The sequence below is a fragment of the Mucor velutinosus genome (genome assembly GCF_035048745.1).
Source record: "Mucor velutinosus strain NIH1002 chromosome Unknown tig00001555, whole genome shotgun sequence".
NCBI lineage: Eukaryota > Fungi > Mucoromycota > Mucoromycetes > Mucorales > Mucoraceae > Mucor > Mucor velutinosus.
In genome coordinates this window covers 56,553-77,095 of record NW_027041902.1, presented here as the reverse complement: position 1 = coordinate 77,095, position 20,543 = coordinate 56,553, and the positions used below count along the sequence as shown (strand labels likewise).

The 20,543-nt window shown below is 40.1% G+C and overlaps 7 protein-coding genes across 7 annotated transcripts; 3 read left to right on the top strand and 4 right to left on the bottom strand.

The window, feature by feature from the left end:
* Nucleotides 1–491: 491 nt before the first annotated feature.
* On the bottom strand, nt 492–2,687 carry MDH1 (Malate dehydrogenase, cytoplasmic; the record flags this gene model as incomplete). The annotated part of the gene is made up of 7 exons (XM_064827246.1): nt 492–620; nt 691–1,076; nt 1,143–1,304; nt 1,359–1,962; nt 2,021–2,347; nt 2,410–2,543; nt 2,636–2,687. The coding sequence occupies 7 exons, from the start codon at nt 2,685–2,687 to the stop codon at nt 492–494; spliced, it is 1,794 nt and encodes a 597-aa protein (XP_064687144.1).
* A 323-nt stretch (nt 2,688–3,010) lies between these two features.
* Nucleotides 3,011–4,188, bottom strand: cyn1 (Cyanate hydratase; the record flags this gene model as incomplete). Its single annotated transcript, XM_064827245.1, has 4 exons — nt 3,011–3,740; nt 3,792–3,908; nt 3,966–3,987; nt 4,143–4,188. The coding sequence occupies 4 exons, from the start codon at nt 4,186–4,188 to the stop codon at nt 3,011–3,013; spliced, it is 915 nt and encodes a 304-aa protein (XP_064687143.1).
* Nucleotides 4,189–9,349: 5,161 nt separating this feature from the next.
* Nucleotides 9,350–10,616, top strand: ATC70_007988 (uncharacterized protein; the record flags this gene model as incomplete). Its single annotated transcript, XM_064827244.1, has 5 exons — nt 9,350–9,448; nt 9,507–9,545; nt 9,597–10,029; nt 10,118–10,269; nt 10,332–10,616. 5 exons carry the CDS (start codon nt 9,350–9,352, stop codon nt 10,614–10,616), a joined length of 1,008 nt encoding a protein of 335 aa, XP_064687142.1.
* Nucleotides 10,617–10,918: 302 nt separating this feature from the next.
* Nucleotides 10,919–12,388, top strand: ATC70_007987 (uncharacterized protein; the record flags this gene model as incomplete). The annotated part of the gene is made up of 5 exons (XM_064827243.1): nt 10,919–11,253; nt 11,309–11,441; nt 11,498–11,660; nt 11,713–11,806; nt 11,869–12,388. 5 exons carry the CDS (start codon nt 10,919–10,921, stop codon nt 12,386–12,388), a joined length of 1,245 nt encoding a protein of 414 aa, XP_064687141.1.
* Nucleotides 12,389–12,482: 94 nt separating this feature from the next.
* On the bottom strand, nt 12,483–16,205 carry ATC70_007986 (uncharacterized protein; the record flags this gene model as incomplete). Its single annotated transcript, XM_064827242.1, has 6 exons — nt 12,483–12,605; nt 12,663–14,666; nt 14,733–15,480; nt 15,537–15,757; nt 15,823–16,095; nt 16,152–16,205. 6 exons carry the CDS (start codon nt 16,203–16,205, stop codon nt 12,483–12,485), a joined length of 3,423 nt encoding a protein of 1,140 aa, XP_064687140.1.
* Nucleotides 16,206–16,548: 343 nt separating this feature from the next.
* On the bottom strand, nt 16,549–17,225 carry ATC70_007985 (uncharacterized protein; the record flags this gene model as incomplete). Its single annotated transcript, XM_064827241.1, has 2 exons — nt 16,549–16,868; nt 16,934–17,225. The coding sequence occupies 2 exons, from the start codon at nt 17,223–17,225 to the stop codon at nt 16,549–16,551; spliced, it is 612 nt and encodes a 203-aa protein (XP_064687139.1).
* A 2,501-nt stretch (nt 17,226–19,726) lies between these two features.
* ATC70_007984 (uncharacterized protein) lies at nt 19,727–20,391 on the top strand (the record flags this gene model as incomplete). The annotated part of the gene is made up of 3 exons (XM_064827240.1): nt 19,727–19,806; nt 19,915–19,959; nt 20,019–20,391. The coding sequence occupies 3 exons, from the start codon at nt 19,727–19,729 to the stop codon at nt 20,389–20,391; spliced, it is 498 nt and encodes a 165-aa protein (XP_064687138.1).
* Between the last annotated feature and the right edge of the window lie 152 nt (nt 20,392–20,543).

The window sequence follows — 20,543 nt, the reverse complement described above, 5'->3', positions numbered from 1 at the left end:
AATGCTTGCTGATCTGGTTTGTATTTCGGAAAGCATATTGCCCAATTAGCGATTCAAGCAAGCTAGAACTTGTTTGACGGATCAGCCTTCAGCTACGTTGGAGCTTGATGGATGTCAGATGTATTGACATAGAGGAAGAGGGTACACACGATGCGCTATCCATGACACCAAACGCTATGGACACGATTGGCAATATGAGACATCTTAAACTAGTATAATACTCATCGTTGCAATGATTCTCTCAAAGGTCAGGTCAAGCTAAAGTGTTTGCTCTAGTGAGAAAGTTAGTTTAAGACGCTTTATAGCAAGCCTTTAGCTAAGAAATTCTTCTCGACGCCAAAATCACACCTTGACACAAAAGAAGCATCAGATTCGCATTAAAATTGTATACGAATTAGCTTTTTTTTTTTTTTTTTTTTTTTTTTTTTTATTCAAAAATGTAGTAATGTAAGGGGTATAATGGCTCTACAATCAACATGGATACTACAAAATTAACGACTCTCATTCTGATGATCGTCCTGTCCGTCATCCAAGTCCAATTCAGTGATTCTTTTATGAAGTACACTCTTCAATTCATGGACCATGGTTTGAGAATCCAATCTTGCGGATCTTTCTTCAGTCTAGCAAAGAATCACATTCGCGTATTAGTAATTCTTAACAAATTCCAGTGATGCCAATGATGATCGATACCTGTTTTGCACGCTTTAACTTCATCTCTTCAATTCTCTCTTGACGCGTCTTTTTGGATCTTTCCTTTCCATTCTTTTCAACTACGCCAGCGATTGCTTCAAACACGGATGCTTTCGAAGCGAGCGGAAGGTTCAATATGTCTGCTACATCCTCAGCATCCAGAATGATGCCTTTCCCTTCGCTCTCTTCGATCGACTCCTCTTCAGTGGCAGCAGCATTCAATGTTGGTGAAGCAATAGGCGAAGAAGGTAGTACATTAGTTGGCGCCAAATAAGATTCCAGCACAACTCTTCCGTTTTCCCATTCAGAGGCCATGCTTTCAAAACCCTTTTGAACTGACATGTATTCGTGGCGCAACTTTTCTCTAATGTCATCAGTAGAAGATTCTGCGAGTGATATACACGTTAATAGACAATCCGACACGGCGACATGTAATTTTTTTTTTTTTTTACCTAAAGTCAAATGTTGGACATCCTCGCTGCATAGATAAATCTTTGCTTCCATCGTCCTCAGTTGCTGCTCCAACGATGACAGTTGATGAACAAACTTCTTTAGTCTGGTGTCTTCTATTTTGGATGTAATCTTCTTTTTATCAAAATCGTTCATTGGTTTGTCTGTCTGTTTGTCAGCCTTTTTGTTAAATACACGGTAGCCCGAATAATACATACAAAATTCGGCATCCAATGCCTCTATGATGTCTTTTGTAAATTGCTCGGTTTCATTCACCAGTTTATCCAGTATATCATTCACCGTTCTCCATCCATGCTGGTAGTCAAAGCGAATAGAATCGTGTTCATCTGTCATGACGCCCAGAGCCAAAAAGTGGACCATGCACTCTCTACGTTTCAAATGCATAATTTGAGCCAATTTCTTCAACTGATCTAGACTGTATACGTCGCCATTCTCTTCTCCCATAGCAGACAATGATGCAATTGAATGCACATTATACATCTCGTACAAGGTGCTCAGGTTTTTCCTATTGATCACGTCCATGAGATCAATGATGCCTTCTTCATAAATGATGAATGCTCGTCTGAGGATCGCCGAGAGTCGATTGCGAAGCTGGACGCATTTTCTGTTCTTGCTTTTCTGCTCGATTCGAGAAATAGGTGATAGAGGTGTCGACAGCCGGTATCCTCGAGAAACTAGTTCGATTTCCTGTATAGTGATCAATACACGATGCACTTTGGTGTCAAATGCCTCGCTGCGATCGTTGAATGACTGCAATCTCGACAATGCAATCTGATAGAGTTGTCTGATAGATGACCGCCGCTAAAAATGCATAGTATGAGAACGCATGAAGCACAAACATAGTCCATGCCCATCTTACCTTGTGTCTGTACAAGAAGAACAATGACGCTGAGGTGGAAAAGAAGATGGTCATGACTGGAACCTTGGGCTGTAAAAAGTGCTTTTCTGCTCCGAGAAGTAAAGCCAATGTTGCAATGAGATTTGTAGTAACACCTAATTTGGTTGTCCGAGTCGACTGAAATGGCAATTCAGTAGTACTTGGTAACTTGCTGCTATTGCTACTATGCTTGTGATGATGATTAACCGATAATGTCTCGTTCAATAAGGGCGACGTAACAATCAAGTATTTGAATTTCTCTTCAAAAGCTGTTTCTTCTGCTCGAGGCAATGATATTGAAAATGCGTCCTAAATCAGGTAGAGAATAAGTGATGGGGACCCCGCAGATTTACTACAAAAAGAAAGTTTACATGAAACAGAGAAAGCCTCCACATTTTCAGTATGTTTGATTGCTTGGTGCTGACAGAAGGCAATTTCGGTGAATCGTTGTTGATGACAAGCGAGGGAGGTGTTACTTTTACTGTTGCTTCAGCTTGGTCAATGGCTAAAAGAGTGAAGCAAGAAAACAAGATGTAATCAATTGCAACATGTTAGAAATCGACCCGACTTTGTTTGTTATTGTTTGTCTAAACATACATTGCAAGTAGTCAGCAAGTGGTGAGTCTTCATAGACTACGAATTCTGTCATGTTGATTAATGGTTTGGTAAGAATGGAAGAAGGAAAAAATTGAAAAAAAGAGAGGGATGATGGAAGGAGGGAGTTATGTGTCTCTTTAATATAGGGCCATTGGACATGTTCAAGTCAGATGAGCTTGAAAAGGGGGTGCATGTGTGTGTATTCGTCGGTCATGTCAAGATGGCTCCATAAAATGGCATGTTGTTTTTACATATCTACAAGAAAAATGAGCCAGCTTTTTTATTGAGAAAATAGATGCATTCAAATAATGATGTGTGCAATAAATGGAATTATAAAGAGTTATATACTATATACAATGTGCAAAGGAACAATTATTATTGTAGAGGTAATCGAGTTGTGTTTCCACCAGATACAGGAGGTAACAATGCTAGCATTGGTGGTAACGTATCGTGAAGTTGCTCAGGGCTTGTTGTTGCTGTTGATGGCGAAAAATTGCTCTTGTCATTAATAAAATTATGTGTTGTATTATTAGGTGATGTTGTATTGTTGCAAGTAGTATAATTAAATGATCTGCTACTGGAAGATGAATTCATGCTGCATCCACTGAGTCTTCGGTTGGCATCATCCTCATGTCTGGCAGTATCACTAATTGGCGAAGGAGGCTGACTTTTGTTGATATAACCCGAGGGTTCGGTACTTTGACTAGGTCGTCTGTTGTTCATGTTGATGGAGGGCAGTTCAATCTTGTGAAGAGGTGCGCAGTAGAATGGCAATTCGTTCAATGTCTCTGGCTGTGGTGGTGTTGTGGATGGAGATCTCGTGTTGGAAGGGTCGTTGTTGAACTCATCCTTGACTTTAATGCGAAATGGGTTTGTGTTTGTAGCCTCTGATGTCGCTGTAGCCGTATTAGATGCTGCATTTTCTTTGTTTTTCTGTTCCAACAACATGCGTCTGCCAAGTCTTCTATTGATTTCTTCATTGATGAATTGCTGCTTCTCTTCGGAATCGCCCTCGCCGAACTTTTGACGAGCTAGTCGATACACTCTGCATCGTAAATCGTTTCGTTTATTCTTGTCTCTGTTTTCAGCTCTCCATTTGCGCATTCTAAATGTCAGTTAGTACTACATTTGATACAACTGAATTGCTTGCTATTACCTTTCAGTGGTGTCTGCTCTGGAGGATACTTTCTTTGTATGGCCACTCCATCGTTTCTGGTCTCGACTTCTTGCATATGGTATGTTGTGAATGTTGGGATTTTCCATGTGGCGTTTTCTGTTGACAAGCGTTAATAGCAGCAAGTGATTTGTTTCATCATGATTAATCACTTACAAATTAGATCTTGTTGCAAAAACTAGAGTACAAAAGAGAGAGAGAGTGTGTGTGTGAGAGAGACAAAAAATTCAGGTCAGTACCAGCATTTTATATTAGAAAAGAGGAAAAAAAAAAAAAAAAAAGAGAAACATTCAAGAAAAATGAACTGATTTTTTCCTCTAAATGTATCCTTACTTTTTGGGCATTGAGGGCAAGCAAAATTACTGTCGTCCTCTGACATAATTCGTGAGATGTGGTTGATCAATGCGATGTTACTGTTTGAAGGATAGTGGTTGGAGAAAAGACAAGAGCGTAGTATTTATATTTGATATCTCGAGAGAAAAATAGGAAGAAAGAAGGAAAAAAAGAAAAAATGAAAATATAAAAAGAGCTATTAAATCAAAAAATTAGCCTGCCAGTAACCAAAAGAAAAAAGTCCATATTTATAAAAACGATATATTCGTGAAAATGATCTCAAACACACCAATCAGTCTGGAAACCAGATTGAAGGATCACGTTACTCTCTTGCGACTCTTGTCCTGTTTCCCTTTGAATCATTGATAATAGTTTGATAGGTTTCGTTTGATATTTTAGAATCGAACGCCGATGTCCTATTTTGACAAGTATATTTGACAGGAGAACTTCTTGGAAAATGTAGTCAGTTTTCATCGAATATTCGTTTTTAAAAATACCTCAAGGCTAACTGGGGTTTGGTATTTGATACAATGCATTTCTCTCCTTTGGATTTTGTCATTCCGGAACGTTTGAGTACAAATGTCTACTGAATCTATAGAAAAATGGGATATCGCAAAACAAACCTATTTGCCTAAGCGGCGCTCGGATCAAGGCGGACCGGTACCCATTCAGGCCAACAAAAATCGTTTGTGTGTATTAATCGGTCAGTTATACATCAAATGTGTCAAATACATGATTTTCAAAGTAACACTTCCTTCCCCTATCTTTTCGTGATGCGTCCAATCTTTATACAATTGACCATGTATATATTTACCATATACCGACAATGCTCATGCAATGCCCTTGGAATTCGAGATGCTCGCTTTGGTTCGAGATTTGGCTAGATGTCTCAATTCAAGTGGCAAAATATTTCCTTTTTCACACATGTCAAACATAAGCGAAGGGTATTAAACGATTAACCGTATTCCACACATTGCAACAATACCAACTTGCACGTCATTTAATTAATGAAATCGAGTTGAGTCATTATCTACGACAAATCTCTCATCTTTTATAAGGTGATGAAATGTCAATACCTAATTTCTTGCTGTTTGCATGACAAATTATTGAAATTGTTGTATATAAAAGTGCTCACTATCGTTTTGTTTATCAACCTTTGATCTCGAATTGGCTTTATAATCTGACGTCTTCAATCAAACCAGATATCACCATATACATTTGAAACCTTAATATTCCCTCTAGATTTACATAGTTGTATGGAATATTCTCAACTTTTGAGTAAATGTTTAGAGGCATTTTATGATGAATATCTCACGCTATGCCTATAGAAGTATAAGAATCTTAGTGGTATCCCTGTCATATATAAGTCTTCTTGGCATTCGTTTCATACAAAGCAAATGAATGCTGGAAAATGAAGTAATTCGCATTGGTGGTTGCAGTCAAGAGAATCTCAACTTTATTGGTGCCCAGATGTATTGACTCTCAATGTATAATACAATTACAGCATTTACTTTAATCAATGCAACTAGGTACGTTATTCATGGCTTGCTCATATGTGTATGCAAAATACTCGTCCTGTGTACTATTTTGCTCTATTGATGGTGGAATGCTCCCATAATATGCGTTCTGTTACATACATGTACTCAGACATTGAAACAGAGATCTATAAGAACAGCAGCTCTTTCGTGCCTAATTACACATTAATTCTTTTTGTGTGTATCATTTAAGGTTTTCACCAATGAGCCTGTGTTGTAAATGTTGCATGATCCTGCTCGTCTACATTGGTATAGCAGCCCACTACATACTTTCAGTAAATGCCTCCTGCTCACAGCTTAATGCTGATTGTCTACTGCGAGGACATCTTATATAACACTTTAATACCGGCCAAGTTCATGACTTTCACAATACTACATAAAATGTTAATGTTGCTTTGCGGTTTCGAAAGTTTACGCGGACGCAGCTTAGTGATTGTCATACTGTACGACTCTAATTACCATCATTCGCCCATATACAATCTAGCTGACTACGAGGGATCAACGAGAATGGGTTCATTATCGAGTGCTGGGGTAGATTGACTACGATGTCATTTGTAGAATGACCAGTAAAAAGACAACACTATCAAAGACATATCAAAAGGTGCCCTGAACTAATGACTGGTCTACATGATCTGATACCTGCGAAGCATTTCAAATGATTGCGGGAACCGAACACCGATGGCATGATTTACGTCCGTATCAAGGTCTTGTGGTAATGGAATGTAATACATGTTTCGTTCCGCACCAAGTCCAACACATATTCTTACTGAGATATTTACGCCATCCAAAAGATTTCGCCCTACTGATAAAGCTTGCAGTTCGTTGATATTGCGTTCGCCCGGATTCGGCCTCAATGTACGATAAACATTACAATCAATCCAAGTATTAACAGGATGCCGAATTTACTAATGCTCAGCAAAGGTGTGCTCCTGATATTCTTTCAATTTGATTGTATAATCTTATTAGCTTTACGCGATGATCATCATGAAACATGACAGTGTCGGCATATAGTAATGAGGCTAACTCCAAAAGCAGATTTGTCATTGCTGACTGATATTACGATTACCTTTACTAAACTATCTGTCGATCATTTCTAAATATATAAATGATAATTGGCATAGGGCATGTGTACAACAATTAGGCAATTTTTTCTTGCATCAAGTTGTTTTGTTACGCTGCAATCATGTTCAGACCCCTCGTGTTGTACGATTTGAACAAATGCTTGTTCGGTTTGTGCCGAAACCAACGTTCACAGCGGTCGTAATGCTTAATGGCCATATTTGTGGCTCTATTCCTGTAAGCAGGTGTTCTCTAAAGCGCGCGAGTGCCTTTACGGATCAGTGAGGACCAATTTATGCCAGCTCATCCACTACCTTACTAATGTTGACTTGCTACATTTATCACCATCATAAAGAGCCTTCTGTAACTGTGGGTTTGACTCTCTTGCGATGCACCATGTTAGTTTCCATGAAAAAAAAAAGGTTTACAAGCATATAACATACTCGCATTGCCTCTTTCTGCTCAAAATATGCAAATCACAGTGAAATCTGGATACATTCAAGCCGTGTTTTCTCGTGTTAAAAGCTGTTTTAGACGGCCGAAATAGCGCCAAATAATTACTCTCATCTAACAGTTACTTCCTGATACCTTTGCTCAACTTTTTTCAGATCGTCAAAAATCGACCAAAAACCCATGAGGTATCCCTCATGATTTTCATCGAAAATCAAACGACCGTGTTTTTGACACCAAAATACAAGGCTTTTATTATGGCATATACTAAATCAAAATGATTGTATCGATCCAACGCAAACGCTGAAGCATTGTTTGTGCACCCTGTATATATAAAATTTCAGCATTTTGGCCAAAATAGCTATTTTACATTTTCGAGGACAGCTCAGTAAACTTGTTCAAACCCCTTTTTATAATTAGCACCGTTGGATGCGTCATAAAAAGTACTCCAAGAATGCATTAGAAAGCATGGCATGATCATCACAACATATTTAGTTGAATCTGGCAAAATAGATCGAATTGAATCCAAAAAGTTAGAAAATTAACAAATCGGATGAAATCTGTCAATCGGATCTTTAATTGATTTTGGCCGGCAAACTTGATGGAAAAGCCTTATGATGGGTAGATCATATTATAATAAATGTTCAGCCCCTAGACACTTTTACAACCCTAATACGTAAAACAATTTCGAAGCATCTGTTGTGCCTGACTCATGTTATCATAACATAATAAATGTTCAGTCTCTAGACACTTTTAAAGCCTCAAAAAGGAAAGAAGTCTATCTGACAAGTATTTTGATAGACTGGTGCTATTAAATGTAGAATGCAAGAAGAATAGCATGGCTAACAATAGTGCAATGTAATTTGCCACCTACTTTCCATACGCTTCAAAAGCATCTATTATTACTGTATTGCTTTCATGATGATGAAAAGGCATTGAGTTTGCCAGCCTAACCATAGGCCAAAATTAATTCATATCCAGACTCATAGTCTGTTCCAAATTGGTCAAATTTTGATGATTCTGGACTCGATCGAGCTATTTTTGCAGATTCGACTTAGTGAAGTATGATAATCACCCCATGTTTCCTTAAGCTTTCCTGGAGTATTTTGCAAGGCGCTTCCAATGGTACCAAGTTATATAGATGTTTTGAATACACTTATTGAATGATTTGTAAAAATATGAAAAGAGGTTTCTGGCCAAAATGTCGAAATTTTATATATCAAAGTTCCACAAAGATGATTTCAGAGGTTGTTTTGGATTGATAGAAACGTTTTGATTCAAGATATACCATAGTAAAAGTCTTCATTATCAAGGTCAAAAACGCGATCGTTTGATTTTCGATGAAAGCCATGAGGGGTACCTCATGCTTTTTGGCCAATTTTTGGCCATATTTTTTTTGGTCCCCAAAAAGTTGAGCAAGGGTGGCAGGAAGTAAGTGCCAGATGAGAGCAACTGTTTGGTGCTATTCTGACAATCTAAAACGGCTTTGAACGCGAGAAAACGCAGCTCAAATGCACTCAGACTTTGCTGTATTAGGCACACTCTTGACTAAAAAGGGATAATATCTGTATGACACTTGCCCATATATGAAGCAGCTACGTGTATATGGATGTAGAGCATCACATAAGAATCAGATCCACAACTAATATATAGGGTTTTTATGTGTAAGTGGAGGATCAAAATGAAAGTAGCAGTATTTTGCTAAGATACGCAAGGGTAATCGGTAGCGCGAGCTGCCGCTGCGCAGATTGGTTCTCACCAAAGCATAAACACTCATATGATTAGTGATTTTATATCAATCAACAATTAAGGTTCTTCTAACATTTTAGCTACATTCATTTTGCGATATTAGGCAAGGCTCGTAACTAGTAGTAACCTACGTAGGCCATACTTAAAACATGATCAAGATAAGATGCAATGTTGCTTTTTGATTGGAATACTAATGGTCTTTCTCTCTAGGTATAATAATTACTCTCTCTTCTCTGTCTGTATATACTGACAACAGTTGTAATGGTGAGTGTGGTTTGATAGAAGCTTTGCAGTTTTCTTTGTGGGGTTTTAATTCATCTTATTGCTCCAATGATCAGAGTTTGATGCAATTTAAAACGATGGAGACGCAAAAAAAAACCTTTTTCTTCCTTTTTCTTCCAAATTTTAATAAAAATGGGGATGCCATACGGACCGAATGAGGAGCAACAGCAATTGCTAATAGAACTGCGGCACTCACTCAGTCAATCCATTGATGAAGAGTTTCCAGATGCTGTAATTAATTGCAAACCCAACGAACAAACGACATGCCAGGCTAACCTGTTGAGCATAGCAACTGATTCAATTCCTAGAAGCCAATGTGTGGGTTGTTGTAAGTGTATGTTTCAGTTGCAAAGAAAGCGAGAGTTGACAAGCTGCATAGAATGATGCCAAGCAACAATTGATAGATACAGTCAACTGGCGTAGAAAAATGGACACAGACCGCATACCAGTGGCAACAAAGTACAACAAATTACCTTTAATAGTAGCGTGTCGAGGGTACAAACACATTGATGACGCTAATTTCACTGTTCAACCTGAATTATCAGAAAGTGTGATTCGCATTGCAAACTGTATCGGCGGCGATTGTTTTCACAAATTCGATAAAGAGGGACATCCAATTTTAATTGATCGCACAGGCTATCACAACACCAAAGATATGGGTAATAATGTCACTGCGGTTGAAATCACCAATTACCAAATATCAGCAAACGAATTTTTGAACCGTGTGATTATGCCAGAGGGGTGTGAACGTGCTGGTAAGCCTATTCATAGTGAAACTGTCATTTTTGACTGTACAAATATGAGTTTGTGGCGTAAGTGTGTGTGTGTGTGTCAATGATGCTTGGCTGACAGAAATTAACCTTTTTTTTTTTTTTTTTTTTTTTTTTTTTTTTTTTGCAGAATTTCATATGAGCGCCATGTATCACTTGAAGGCAATTGCAGAAATTGTGCAGCACTATTACCCTGAAACACTACACCGTTTGTTTATTGTAAATGCGCCATCCGCCTTTGTGGTCATGTTTAAAGTGATTAAACCATGGCTGAATCCAAGAGTGAGTACTTTGTCATCATGCTCTGCAGAGATCCATCAACTTTTTGTTTACCTTACTATCAGACACTAGACAAGATACACGTTCTTGGAAGCAATTTCCAATCGGTTCTACTAGACTACATAGAAGCCGACGATTTACCAGAGTTCCTGGGCGGGAACTGTACATGTGAGCATATGCCCGGCGGGTGTGTGCCCATTATTTCACAAAAGTCCAAGGACAAGTTCAAGGCGACTAACAAAAATGAAAAGGTACCCACTGTATACAATGCAGACGTTATGGAAGCAGCTACTGTAGATGATGAACTGTGTTGTCTTGTGCCCAATTCTGGTACATCTTCTATTTATTGATTAAATTATCTATTTACACCACCAGGGATGCGCGGATAATAGGGGGGGGATGATGGGCTTGATATTGTGTGTTACATCCATTGCTAAGTGATTGAACCCGGCTAAATTCAAGTGGCTACAACGTGGTGGTATACAAAAGAATAGCGATCTCATTCGATGCGTACATTGTTTTGCTGTCTGTCCCACACATGCAGTTGATCTGGATCCCTTCCCTCTGTGTTTGAGTCGGCTGTGTTTTCTCTCATTTCTTTTTGTTTCTCATTTTATTTTCCTTTTTCTCATTTCTTTTCCATACAGCCATTATGATTGCAAAATTGAATGTGTCCAAACGGACCATTACAACCCTCACAGCATTCTCCATCATGCTGACACTGCTGTGTCTCTTGTACGTGACAAACAGAAGCCAGCGACTGCAGCAATCCTCTTCTTCCGCCACTGAGAGTTATGCAAAGGCAATAGAATCAAATGCCACATCGCTACAACAGCCACCATTGCCCATCAAATGCATTGAAAACACAGCTGACAGAAATCAGATCAAACTGACAAAACAAGCATGGAATCAATGCCTGGATGCAGGGGCAACTCCTGAGTACTACCTTTCCATTGTCATTGTTACTCGGATGGATGATTACGCTGGGTATGTAAATTTGGGACTATGTTTGCACAACTATACCTGACGCGATATCTACCAGAAACCAGCACCACAGATTTCAGAACTTTATAGACAGTGCGTACTTACTAGCAGAACATTCAGAGCAAAAAATTGAGCTGTTGATCATTGAATGGAACCCTTCAGAAAACAAGAGAAGAATCTTGGACGCCTTTGTATGTTGTTTCAGATGGGTATTGCCATTTGTCAAGCTAATTGATTTTCTGTTCAGAGATTCCGCAGATCCAAATATCTGAATTACCGCATCATTACGGTGTCCAACAAGATTCATAAAATACTGCCCAACAAGGGAAACGCACCATTGCATGAATTTGAGGGCAAAAATGTAGGCATTCGGTTTGCTCGAGGCGAATATGTTGTTTGCACAAATCAAGGTACATTTTGCATTGAGGCTGTTTACACTTGTTTGCCAACATGCTATTTTAGATGACATATGGTCACATAACTTTATCAATGCTGTCAAATCCCGTGTATTCGAAAAGGACACTATCTATGTACAGTATCAAAGTGCTCACAACATGTAAGTTTGAATCGAACAGACTGACCTTGATGCACTAATGCGGCCTACTATGTGTCTACTAGCCATGAGAATTTACCACCAAGCATCGTCAATTTGGAGCCATTCCCTGATGATGAAACACTGTACAAAGCATGTCGTTTAGCGGATCAAGACTGGGGACATTACACACTACCTGCACCTGTTCAAATTGCTAGCATCAATGCCGACAATTACTGGTACTACGGCGATCAATCAGGAGATTTCACAATGGCACACCGAGACACATGGAAGGACTGCAAAGGATACAGAGAGACTGGCGGAGTTGCGTGGATGGACATGGAGTTCATCTTGACAGCAGTGGGTACCTTTGACAAGAAACTCGTGTACAGTGGCGATTCGTTTGCTTGTCATCAAGAGCACCCGAATGAATGGGAAAAATCGCCAGAGAGACACACTGAGTCTTTGAACGGGACCATGATTGAAGCCATCTTGCACAAGAAGGCCGCCTTTTACAATCAGGATAAAAAATGGGGACTACAGCATGTGGATATTTGGAAACAAGGATTAGAGTGCTTTGATTTCAACGGTGGCCTTTGTTGGTAGAATAAATTTTCGGATTGTGGCTATATCGATTTTGTTTATTTACATTAATATACAACAGTACTTGGTTCCTTTGATTTGGGCTGTATGGATGTGCTCAAGAAGCGCGATCAGGATCTGCCATTCTGTGAACGGTGATATAAGGTCCTGGTTCCATGTTACTCGCATCTTGAGGAGTAATAAGAATGTATTGTGATGTGTTATCACATGCGGCGTTCATCTACAAACCAATCTATGTGAGCACTTGTTTCTACGGTAAAAAAAGAAAGCAACTTACAATCATGCTCATGGTCTGCTTACGATTGACAGCATCCATAAACACATCGAATTCATCTAGACAAATAAGTGGAGACGAGATACTCTGCCACAAGGACAATAGCAAACTGATTTGAGAAAAGGACTTTTCACCACCAGATAGCGAACGAGAATCTTTTTGGCGAGTACCCTTGCTGAATTGATCGCCTGTAGCAACACGAATCTCAAGTCTCTTGAGCTGATGGTTGAATCGAAGAGAGCCATCATCACCGCGCAAATGAAGGTAGTAACCAAAGTAGCTCTTGGCTGCAAGAGAAATGTACTGTCTAAAGGCGTCCCACTTTTCCTGACGTTGGGTAAGCATCTTGCTAATGCATTTTTGGACCTTTCTCAGGCCCTCAATGGTCTTCTTGGCCTCGTCATATTCTTTTAATGCAGCATACATCTGGTCTTGTGCTTGAGTAAGCGTCATGCCATGTCGTTCCTCCGTTTCTTGCGCAATGCCCTCATGGTGTTTGATATCCTTTTCAATAGTGGCAGGACTTCTACTGGTTTCAATACGGTCCGGATAGTCTTCAGCACTTTGAGCGATCCAGCTTTCCACCATGCGAGAACTCTCCAACCACAGATTTTTGCTTCTCTCGAGACGGACTTTTACGGTCTGTGCCTTGACATTGAGTTCCTCTAAGCGTGCCACGACCCGTGATTTTTGCTGCTCAATCTTGCCCACTTTGTTTCGAAACTCGTCTGACTGGTTGCGTCTACTTGCTTCTCTGGTCATAATTGCTTGTAACTTTCTCTTGATTTCTGCCAGCGTTTCTCTGACCTGAGCTTGAGAGTTGGTAATGACGCTGAATTGGCCGGCGTATCGCTTAATTTTTTCCTCGCACTCTTTGATGTCGTCGTGGAAAATCTTCAAATCGACAGGATCTTCCTCCTTGAGTGCCTCCTTCTTTTGACTGATGGTGCTTTCCAAGCCTGCAATTTCTCTCTTGACGCCTTGCAAACATTTGAGGCAATCTTTCTTTTGTTGCTCAAGATCTCTGCACTCTTTGCTTACTCTTTTGTATGTTTCTTTCTTTTCGTTTTCCAGCTTAAGTGCCTCCTGAACTCTCTTTTCTTCGAGGGCAATGGCTCTGTCAATGTCCTTCTGGAAGCGAGGTGCTCCTCGATAGGAATCAACAGACTCGGTCTTCATACCACGCTTGCCACCGACTTTGTAGCCTTCTTTAGTAAAGCACAGATCAACGTTGCGAGGAGGGCCTTTGAACATGAGGTCATCGGCTTCTTGACGGTTATACATGAGCAGCATCTTTTCAATCTTGTTGGTAGTGATGAGTTGACGCTTGACCCATTCATCGTTGAATTTCAGGGCACGGAGCACGGTGAGATATTGGGAATCAGGCTCGCCAGAGCTGTAGTCAAAGATGTCATAGTCAGATACAAACACGGAAACGTTTCTCATCTGGTTTTCAGCAAGGATCTTGTCGAGTGTCTCTCTGTCCTTGAACGTCTCGACTACAAAGGCATTTAAAGAGTTGTTGAGCACGCCTTCTAGAACAGTGGCAAATTCGGGTTTCAGCAACTCCAGAGTGGCACCAAATGGACCCACAGGCCTCCTCTTCTCCCAGCGTGTTTCTCTGCGAATAGATTGCAAGACTTCAGGCATACGAGGACCATACGCTCTCATTCTGTCACCACGTTGATGCTCCATGTCTCGCTTGAGTTTGGTTGCCTCCTCTCTATGGTGTCGATGTTGACTAATTTCGCGCTCCAGGTTTCTCTTGCCTTCCTCCATCTGCGTAATCTTGGATTGCAATTCTTGCACTTCGTTGTCGAAATTTTTGGCTTTAACGACCTTTTCAGCCATTGTTTTCTCCAAATGCTTGATTTCGTCAAGAATTTCATTGCGCTTGAGACGACTAGAGGCCTCCATCTTTTCAGTTTCCTCATCTAGTCGCTTTTGATGGCTCTGTTTGGCTGTTTTTGTCACCTTGATCTGACTATTAATTTCATTGAGATCACTCTACAATGCTCATCGTCAATTATTGTATGGGATTGAAGGGAGGAGGGGTATACGGGAGCAACTTACAATGTAGGTCGATATCTGCATATCTGCTTCAGCCTTTTGTTGGATCAATTGATTCCTTTCTTCTTCATCAGGGTTCAGCTCGTTTCTAAACTTGTCCCACTCTTCATTGATAGCCAGAATATGAGTGTCTGCTGTATGCACTTGTTGTTTGTAATAATCCTGTGCTTCTCTAATGTTGTCTAGCTCATGCTGGAGTTCGTTCATCTGCTTTTCATTGGCATCTCTCTCCTTTTCCTTGCGGATGATTTGAGACCAAACCAGCTCGTTGTTTAATTCGTCAATCTTGCTCTCCACCTCCTTGGCTGCTTCCATGTCTTGGTACTTTCTCTGAGCTTCAGCTGCTTTGACCTGCAAACTCGATAGACCTTCCTTCTTTCTCTTGAGTGTGTTTGAAGCTGTCTCCAGACTTTCGCGGATGATTGTAAAGTCATTCTGAAGTTGAGTCAATTGGGTGCCGTGCATGAACAGTTTGTACTTGTCCTCAGCAGAACTATCGCTCAGGAACTTTCTCGCCATGTCTTGGGTCAACATGGTGAGCGGATTGTTGACCAGCAAATTCAAGTGATCCAGGATGGCAACCAAATCCTCCTTCTTGGTGGAAATAACACGGCCTGACTTGTTCTTGATTTTGTATGGAGATCCACCCTCCTTATTGATTCTACGTTCAACAATAATGCGCTCAGGGTAGATGTCAGGTCGATAGGCATTGGGCCCATTGTTAGTGAGGTGGATAGTGACGATAGCAGCACTAGCGAAGTGATCATCAGTTATCTAATAGTATGCCTTGTCAAAGCTCCTACTTACCTTGTTCCCTCCTTGATGAACGAGCCGACTGATTTACCACGGTTGGTTGCACTTGCGTTTGCACCTAGTGCAACTGTGATGGCAGTCAAGATGGCACTCTTACCACTTCCGTTGTGACCGATGATAAAGTTGATTTTGGGTCCAAGATCAATCTGCAAAAACTTATGGCACATGAAATTGACGCACTCCACACGAGAGATGGTACCAGCCTCGTTGACTTCCTGTGTTGAAATGCACGCTAGTACCCACTGAGATGCACACAAAGCAACAAGCAGTAAAGGCTTACCATTTTGTTGAAATTGAGATCATCCAAGTTCCCCATGTTACGTCTAGGGCCCTTCTGGATAATGTCGTTTACATTTCTGTCGCCCTCGTCCATTTGCTCTTCCTCTTCCTCTTCCTCCTCATCGTCATCGTCATCGTCATCGTCGTCGTTTCCAATTAGAAGATCTTGCGAATCTTCCATGCCTGGCACTCCATCTTCCTCGTCGTCTGACTGCTCCACCTCTTCCATTTGAAAACTGGCGGTTTTCTTGACTCTCTTGTTCACACGAGACGACTAACATGGCGCACAGATGAGAGACATCTCTCGTATGTTTAGAATGCAACACCTACCTCAGGCCCTGGACTGTCGCGTATGCTGTTGGTTCTCTTCACAGTGGCAGGCATTAAAAATGTGTGAGAGTAAAAACGAAACAATAAACTGATTGTCAAAATTTCTTTCTTTCGAGGCGCGACAAGGCACGTCGAAAGAGAGACGAGATTTGTTGATCTGTGTCTGCTTAAAAAGAAGGACATGTTTCTCGATTGACACGGTTTCATTAATCATCATCGTTTGTAATGAGAGCATCGACTTTATTAGCAAAGTTTATTTGTAATGGTAATAAATTTGGGTTTAGCTACTATAAATGAAGGAGGAAAAGAAGACAGTACACATGTAACAGTTTTGAAAGTAAAAAGAAATTGGGAATAGTATAAAGTAATAGTAATTTAGAGTGTATAAAAGAGAGAATTAAAAGAATTGAGAGGCGGCAGCAGCAACCAAACCCAAGGCAACCATAGCTTGACCAGCCATCTCCTTGTTGGCCGCTGAGGAGTGAGAGGCATTGGCGTTGTGAGGAGAGGTTTGCGAGTTACCATCGGTAGTAGCGGAGGGAGCAGCGGGAGTGGCAGCAGCATTACCACCAGCAGGAGGATTGGCAGGAGCAGGAGCAGGGGAGCTGGTACCAGTGGAGGAGGTGTTGGATGAGGGAAGAGTACCACCGACGCCACCTTCAATGGTGAAAGGACCAGCGAAAGCAAGATCAGGTGAGTTTCCGAGCTCGAAAGCATCTAAAAAGTTCAACATTTTATCAGTCAATGCCATCACCTGAGTGAATGATGAGATTTCAACTTACATTCACTGCCATTTTCAATCTCGAAAGGAATCTTCCAGACATACTTCAAGTCATTAGCATTGACATTGGTAGCAATAGTCATGATGGGTTGAAGAGCAGTAGAGGGACCCTTGGCCAAAATGATTTGAGGGATGGTTGCAACAGTGGGATTGATCCAAGAAATGATGGCTTCTTGACCAGCCTTATACTTTGTGTTGAGTAAAGGAGAAGTAATAGACACAATGGCTGCTCCAGAGACAAGAGAGGCAACGTAAGCAACAGAGACGAAAAGGGTAGCTCCAATGAATTTCATTTTAAAGATGTTGTAAATGCGAGAGAGTGTGTACGAGAGAGATAGAGAGAGAGCGAGAGTTGGATTGAAACTGCTACAGAAGAATTACTTGATGAAAGAAAAAAACCTGCACCAGATGGCTCAAATTCAACTGTATTTATATCAACTCTTTTTTCTGATTAAGGAGAAGAACAACATAAGGGGATGTCGAGAAAAAGATGATAGAAAGGGTCAAAATAAGAGGAGAGCTATACGGTGTATAGAGATAGACTAGGAGCAAAAAATAGCGTATAAAGATCTAATAGGGGAGGGGAGGATGTATAGAATAGAATGGTAAGTACAGACTTAGCCCATAAAGAGAAGATATAGGGGCTACTTTATTATTGTTTAGTTGCTTGGTTCCATCTAGTTTCTAAACCAATTTTATGTTTAACAAATACCGTATAATGATGATGAAATGCTGATCGAGTCTTTTTTTTTTCGGCTCAATTCATCATTTCATGAAACAGACTGACAAGGACAGACAGAGTACTAAAATGCAAGCATCTTGAATCTCCTATCGACATTGGGCATACATTTCCCCTGCTACAGTCAAGATACACTCCGTATAAACTGACACATCCTGATTCTCCTTTCCATCACATCTCTTGGAATAAAAAGCTCCCTATAAAGTATATCTACATACGTAAAGAAAGATAGAAGTCGTAAGCCTATCTTTTCTCGTTTCTAAACGCATTGAGAGAGACACAAAACAGCAAAGCGATGTGCTTGTGAGCAAGAGCACACTTGATCTCGACCATGTAAAATCAAGCTGAACCAGGCATCATTCTATTATTATTATTTTGATTAAAATCCGTGCACTTAATAATAGCATCAGCATATATGCAAAAAGACAAGAAGCGGCAAACTGAGAGAATAGTAAAGATGTTATTGTATATAAACAAACGACATGGCACAAGGGGATTGCAATTTAATTATCATTCATATAGCAATATTTTGTATTTATTGCAATTTGCTGTCAATTACACACTGTTACTGCACAGTAGATCTATTTTGCTACTACCACCAAAAAGCCACACATTCTTGGAGGGATCTGATCCCTGTTTTGTTCCAGTGTAAATATGTATATAAATACGACAGATCAATGTATTACAAACGAAACTGGTCGATTTATATACATCCATGTTTCATCGGAAAGAAGCATTTGCGCGTGGAAAGGAGAGAATCCCAATATTGCTCAGACTCTTTTAGAATACATCATTTTGATCAATAGATAGACAGCCGCCAGATGTAGCGGTTTTCGTTGGACACATAGTTATATATTGGCATCTCTCTCTTTTTCTCTCTCAAAGCGTGATGCATATCAGGACCTTGCTGTGCGGTAGATTCTGATGAAGAACAGGTAAAGAATGCATGAGCTTAGATTGATTGGTTTCCAACATTTCAATCTAGTCAAAAGCAGGATCTACCTTGATGTTTGTTGCCACACACATACACACACAATCCCTTATCTTTTCTATATTAAATAGTTTCCAGTGATGGTATACATGTACCACCCCAATACAGATTACCACTTTGCTCATGGTGGTTAGGTAGTGATATACGCTTACGGCTAGTGTATAATCATACCATGCATCAATGAAAACTCACAAGGAGAATATCTATTACGCTGCATGGAATAGTTGATGGTGTCTATAGCTTGGTGTCACAGCAAATACATGCAGAAGGTTTGCTTTCGTTCTGTTACTACCATTCACTAGGTAATACCTTCTCGGTCCTAGCTTCCTACAGCTATTTTTAAATACACCTCACTCCTAACATCGTATCATTATCATTATGATTGTGATTTTATGCTCACTTACAGACGTACAGAATACATTTACACATGTACAGAAAACTGTGTTTATATATGACTTGGCAAAATATTACATTCATTGATATTTGCATGTTGCATGCTCTCAAATTACTGGCACACAGCATCAAAAACTGTCTTGCTGATCAAGCCACGCGTATTATATGCAGGCAATCAGGCTCTACCAATATCAATGTAGAAATGTGCTAATCTCGGATACAATGGCTCTGTTTCTCCATATGTTGAAAGGCAAGTCGTTTTGACAAGTTGATCCATATTTCAAATTGGACCTTCTTTAAAGTGCCCGCGAGTTTAGACATTAAAAATCTCGGTACCTTGATTTCGCAAATTATCCATGGTGGAATTAGATGGATTTTATAACATTTACATCTCTTTCTTCTCCCTTGGGGCCCCCCCTCAGCCCCTTTTCATCTTACCAGTTCTAAGGTAAGTTACACGTTCTAATTACGATTGCCTCTAGTTTTGCTTCTCGACCAGCCTCCTCATATTACCTCCTTTTTATTCATCAGATCCATCCTTCAAAAAGAAGGCTAGGTTACTACATCACATGGGTTGTACATGGCAAGTGCAAATGTAACATTGAGCCATTAAAATTTTGAAATCCTTAATGAAACTGTCTCTCTCTGATTGCAACTTTGTTCAATACAACATGAGCTTCCTCTCCAACAGAAAGAGCTCGGCCACAAAGCTTCGAATCACTATCGAGAAAGCCTTCAATCTAGCAGTAGCGTAAGTAGCGACATGTCTGTACCGATTCTGATTCAAACCACAGCAAAGATGCTGATCGTTTTATTGTTGCGCTCGAATTCATCCAACATCTACCATACCAATCTGCAGTGATGACAATGGATTCTCTGACCCTTATGCTGTCCTCTATATCGAGTAAGGCGCATATGATGGAAGAAGTAACTCGTATGTTGACCCTTTGCAATCTTTTATAGTGGCAAAAAGACGGGCAAGACAAATGTGGCAAAAAAGACACTAGATCCTGTTTGGAACTTTCACGCTTACATTCCATTACAAACCGATAAACCCATCAGTCTAATTGAAATCTTTGTATGGGATAAAGACAAGCTTACGGAAATGAAATTAAAAAACATTTTAATGATAAAAAAAGACGCAATTCAAGACGATTTCTTGGGGAAAATCTCTGTTCCGTACAGTCAGTTATTCAATCTTATCCACCCGTCTGGAACGTCCCTGGATTATGATTCACCCGAGAACAAAGAGGTGGTGCTCACACTGGAAAAACGATCTGTTGATGATAATGTGTCAGGGGAGATACAAATCAAGTTTGGGTTGACCAAGACATGAGCTATCAACTGGCGATTATCACAAGAATAGATTTGAGTCATGTACTTATACATAGTACTTGTACCAAGATGATAAAGATATGAATAAAAAGCAGCATTATTCAGATAAATGTTACGATACCCGGCTTCTGGGAGGGGAGCTTTATTTCTTGT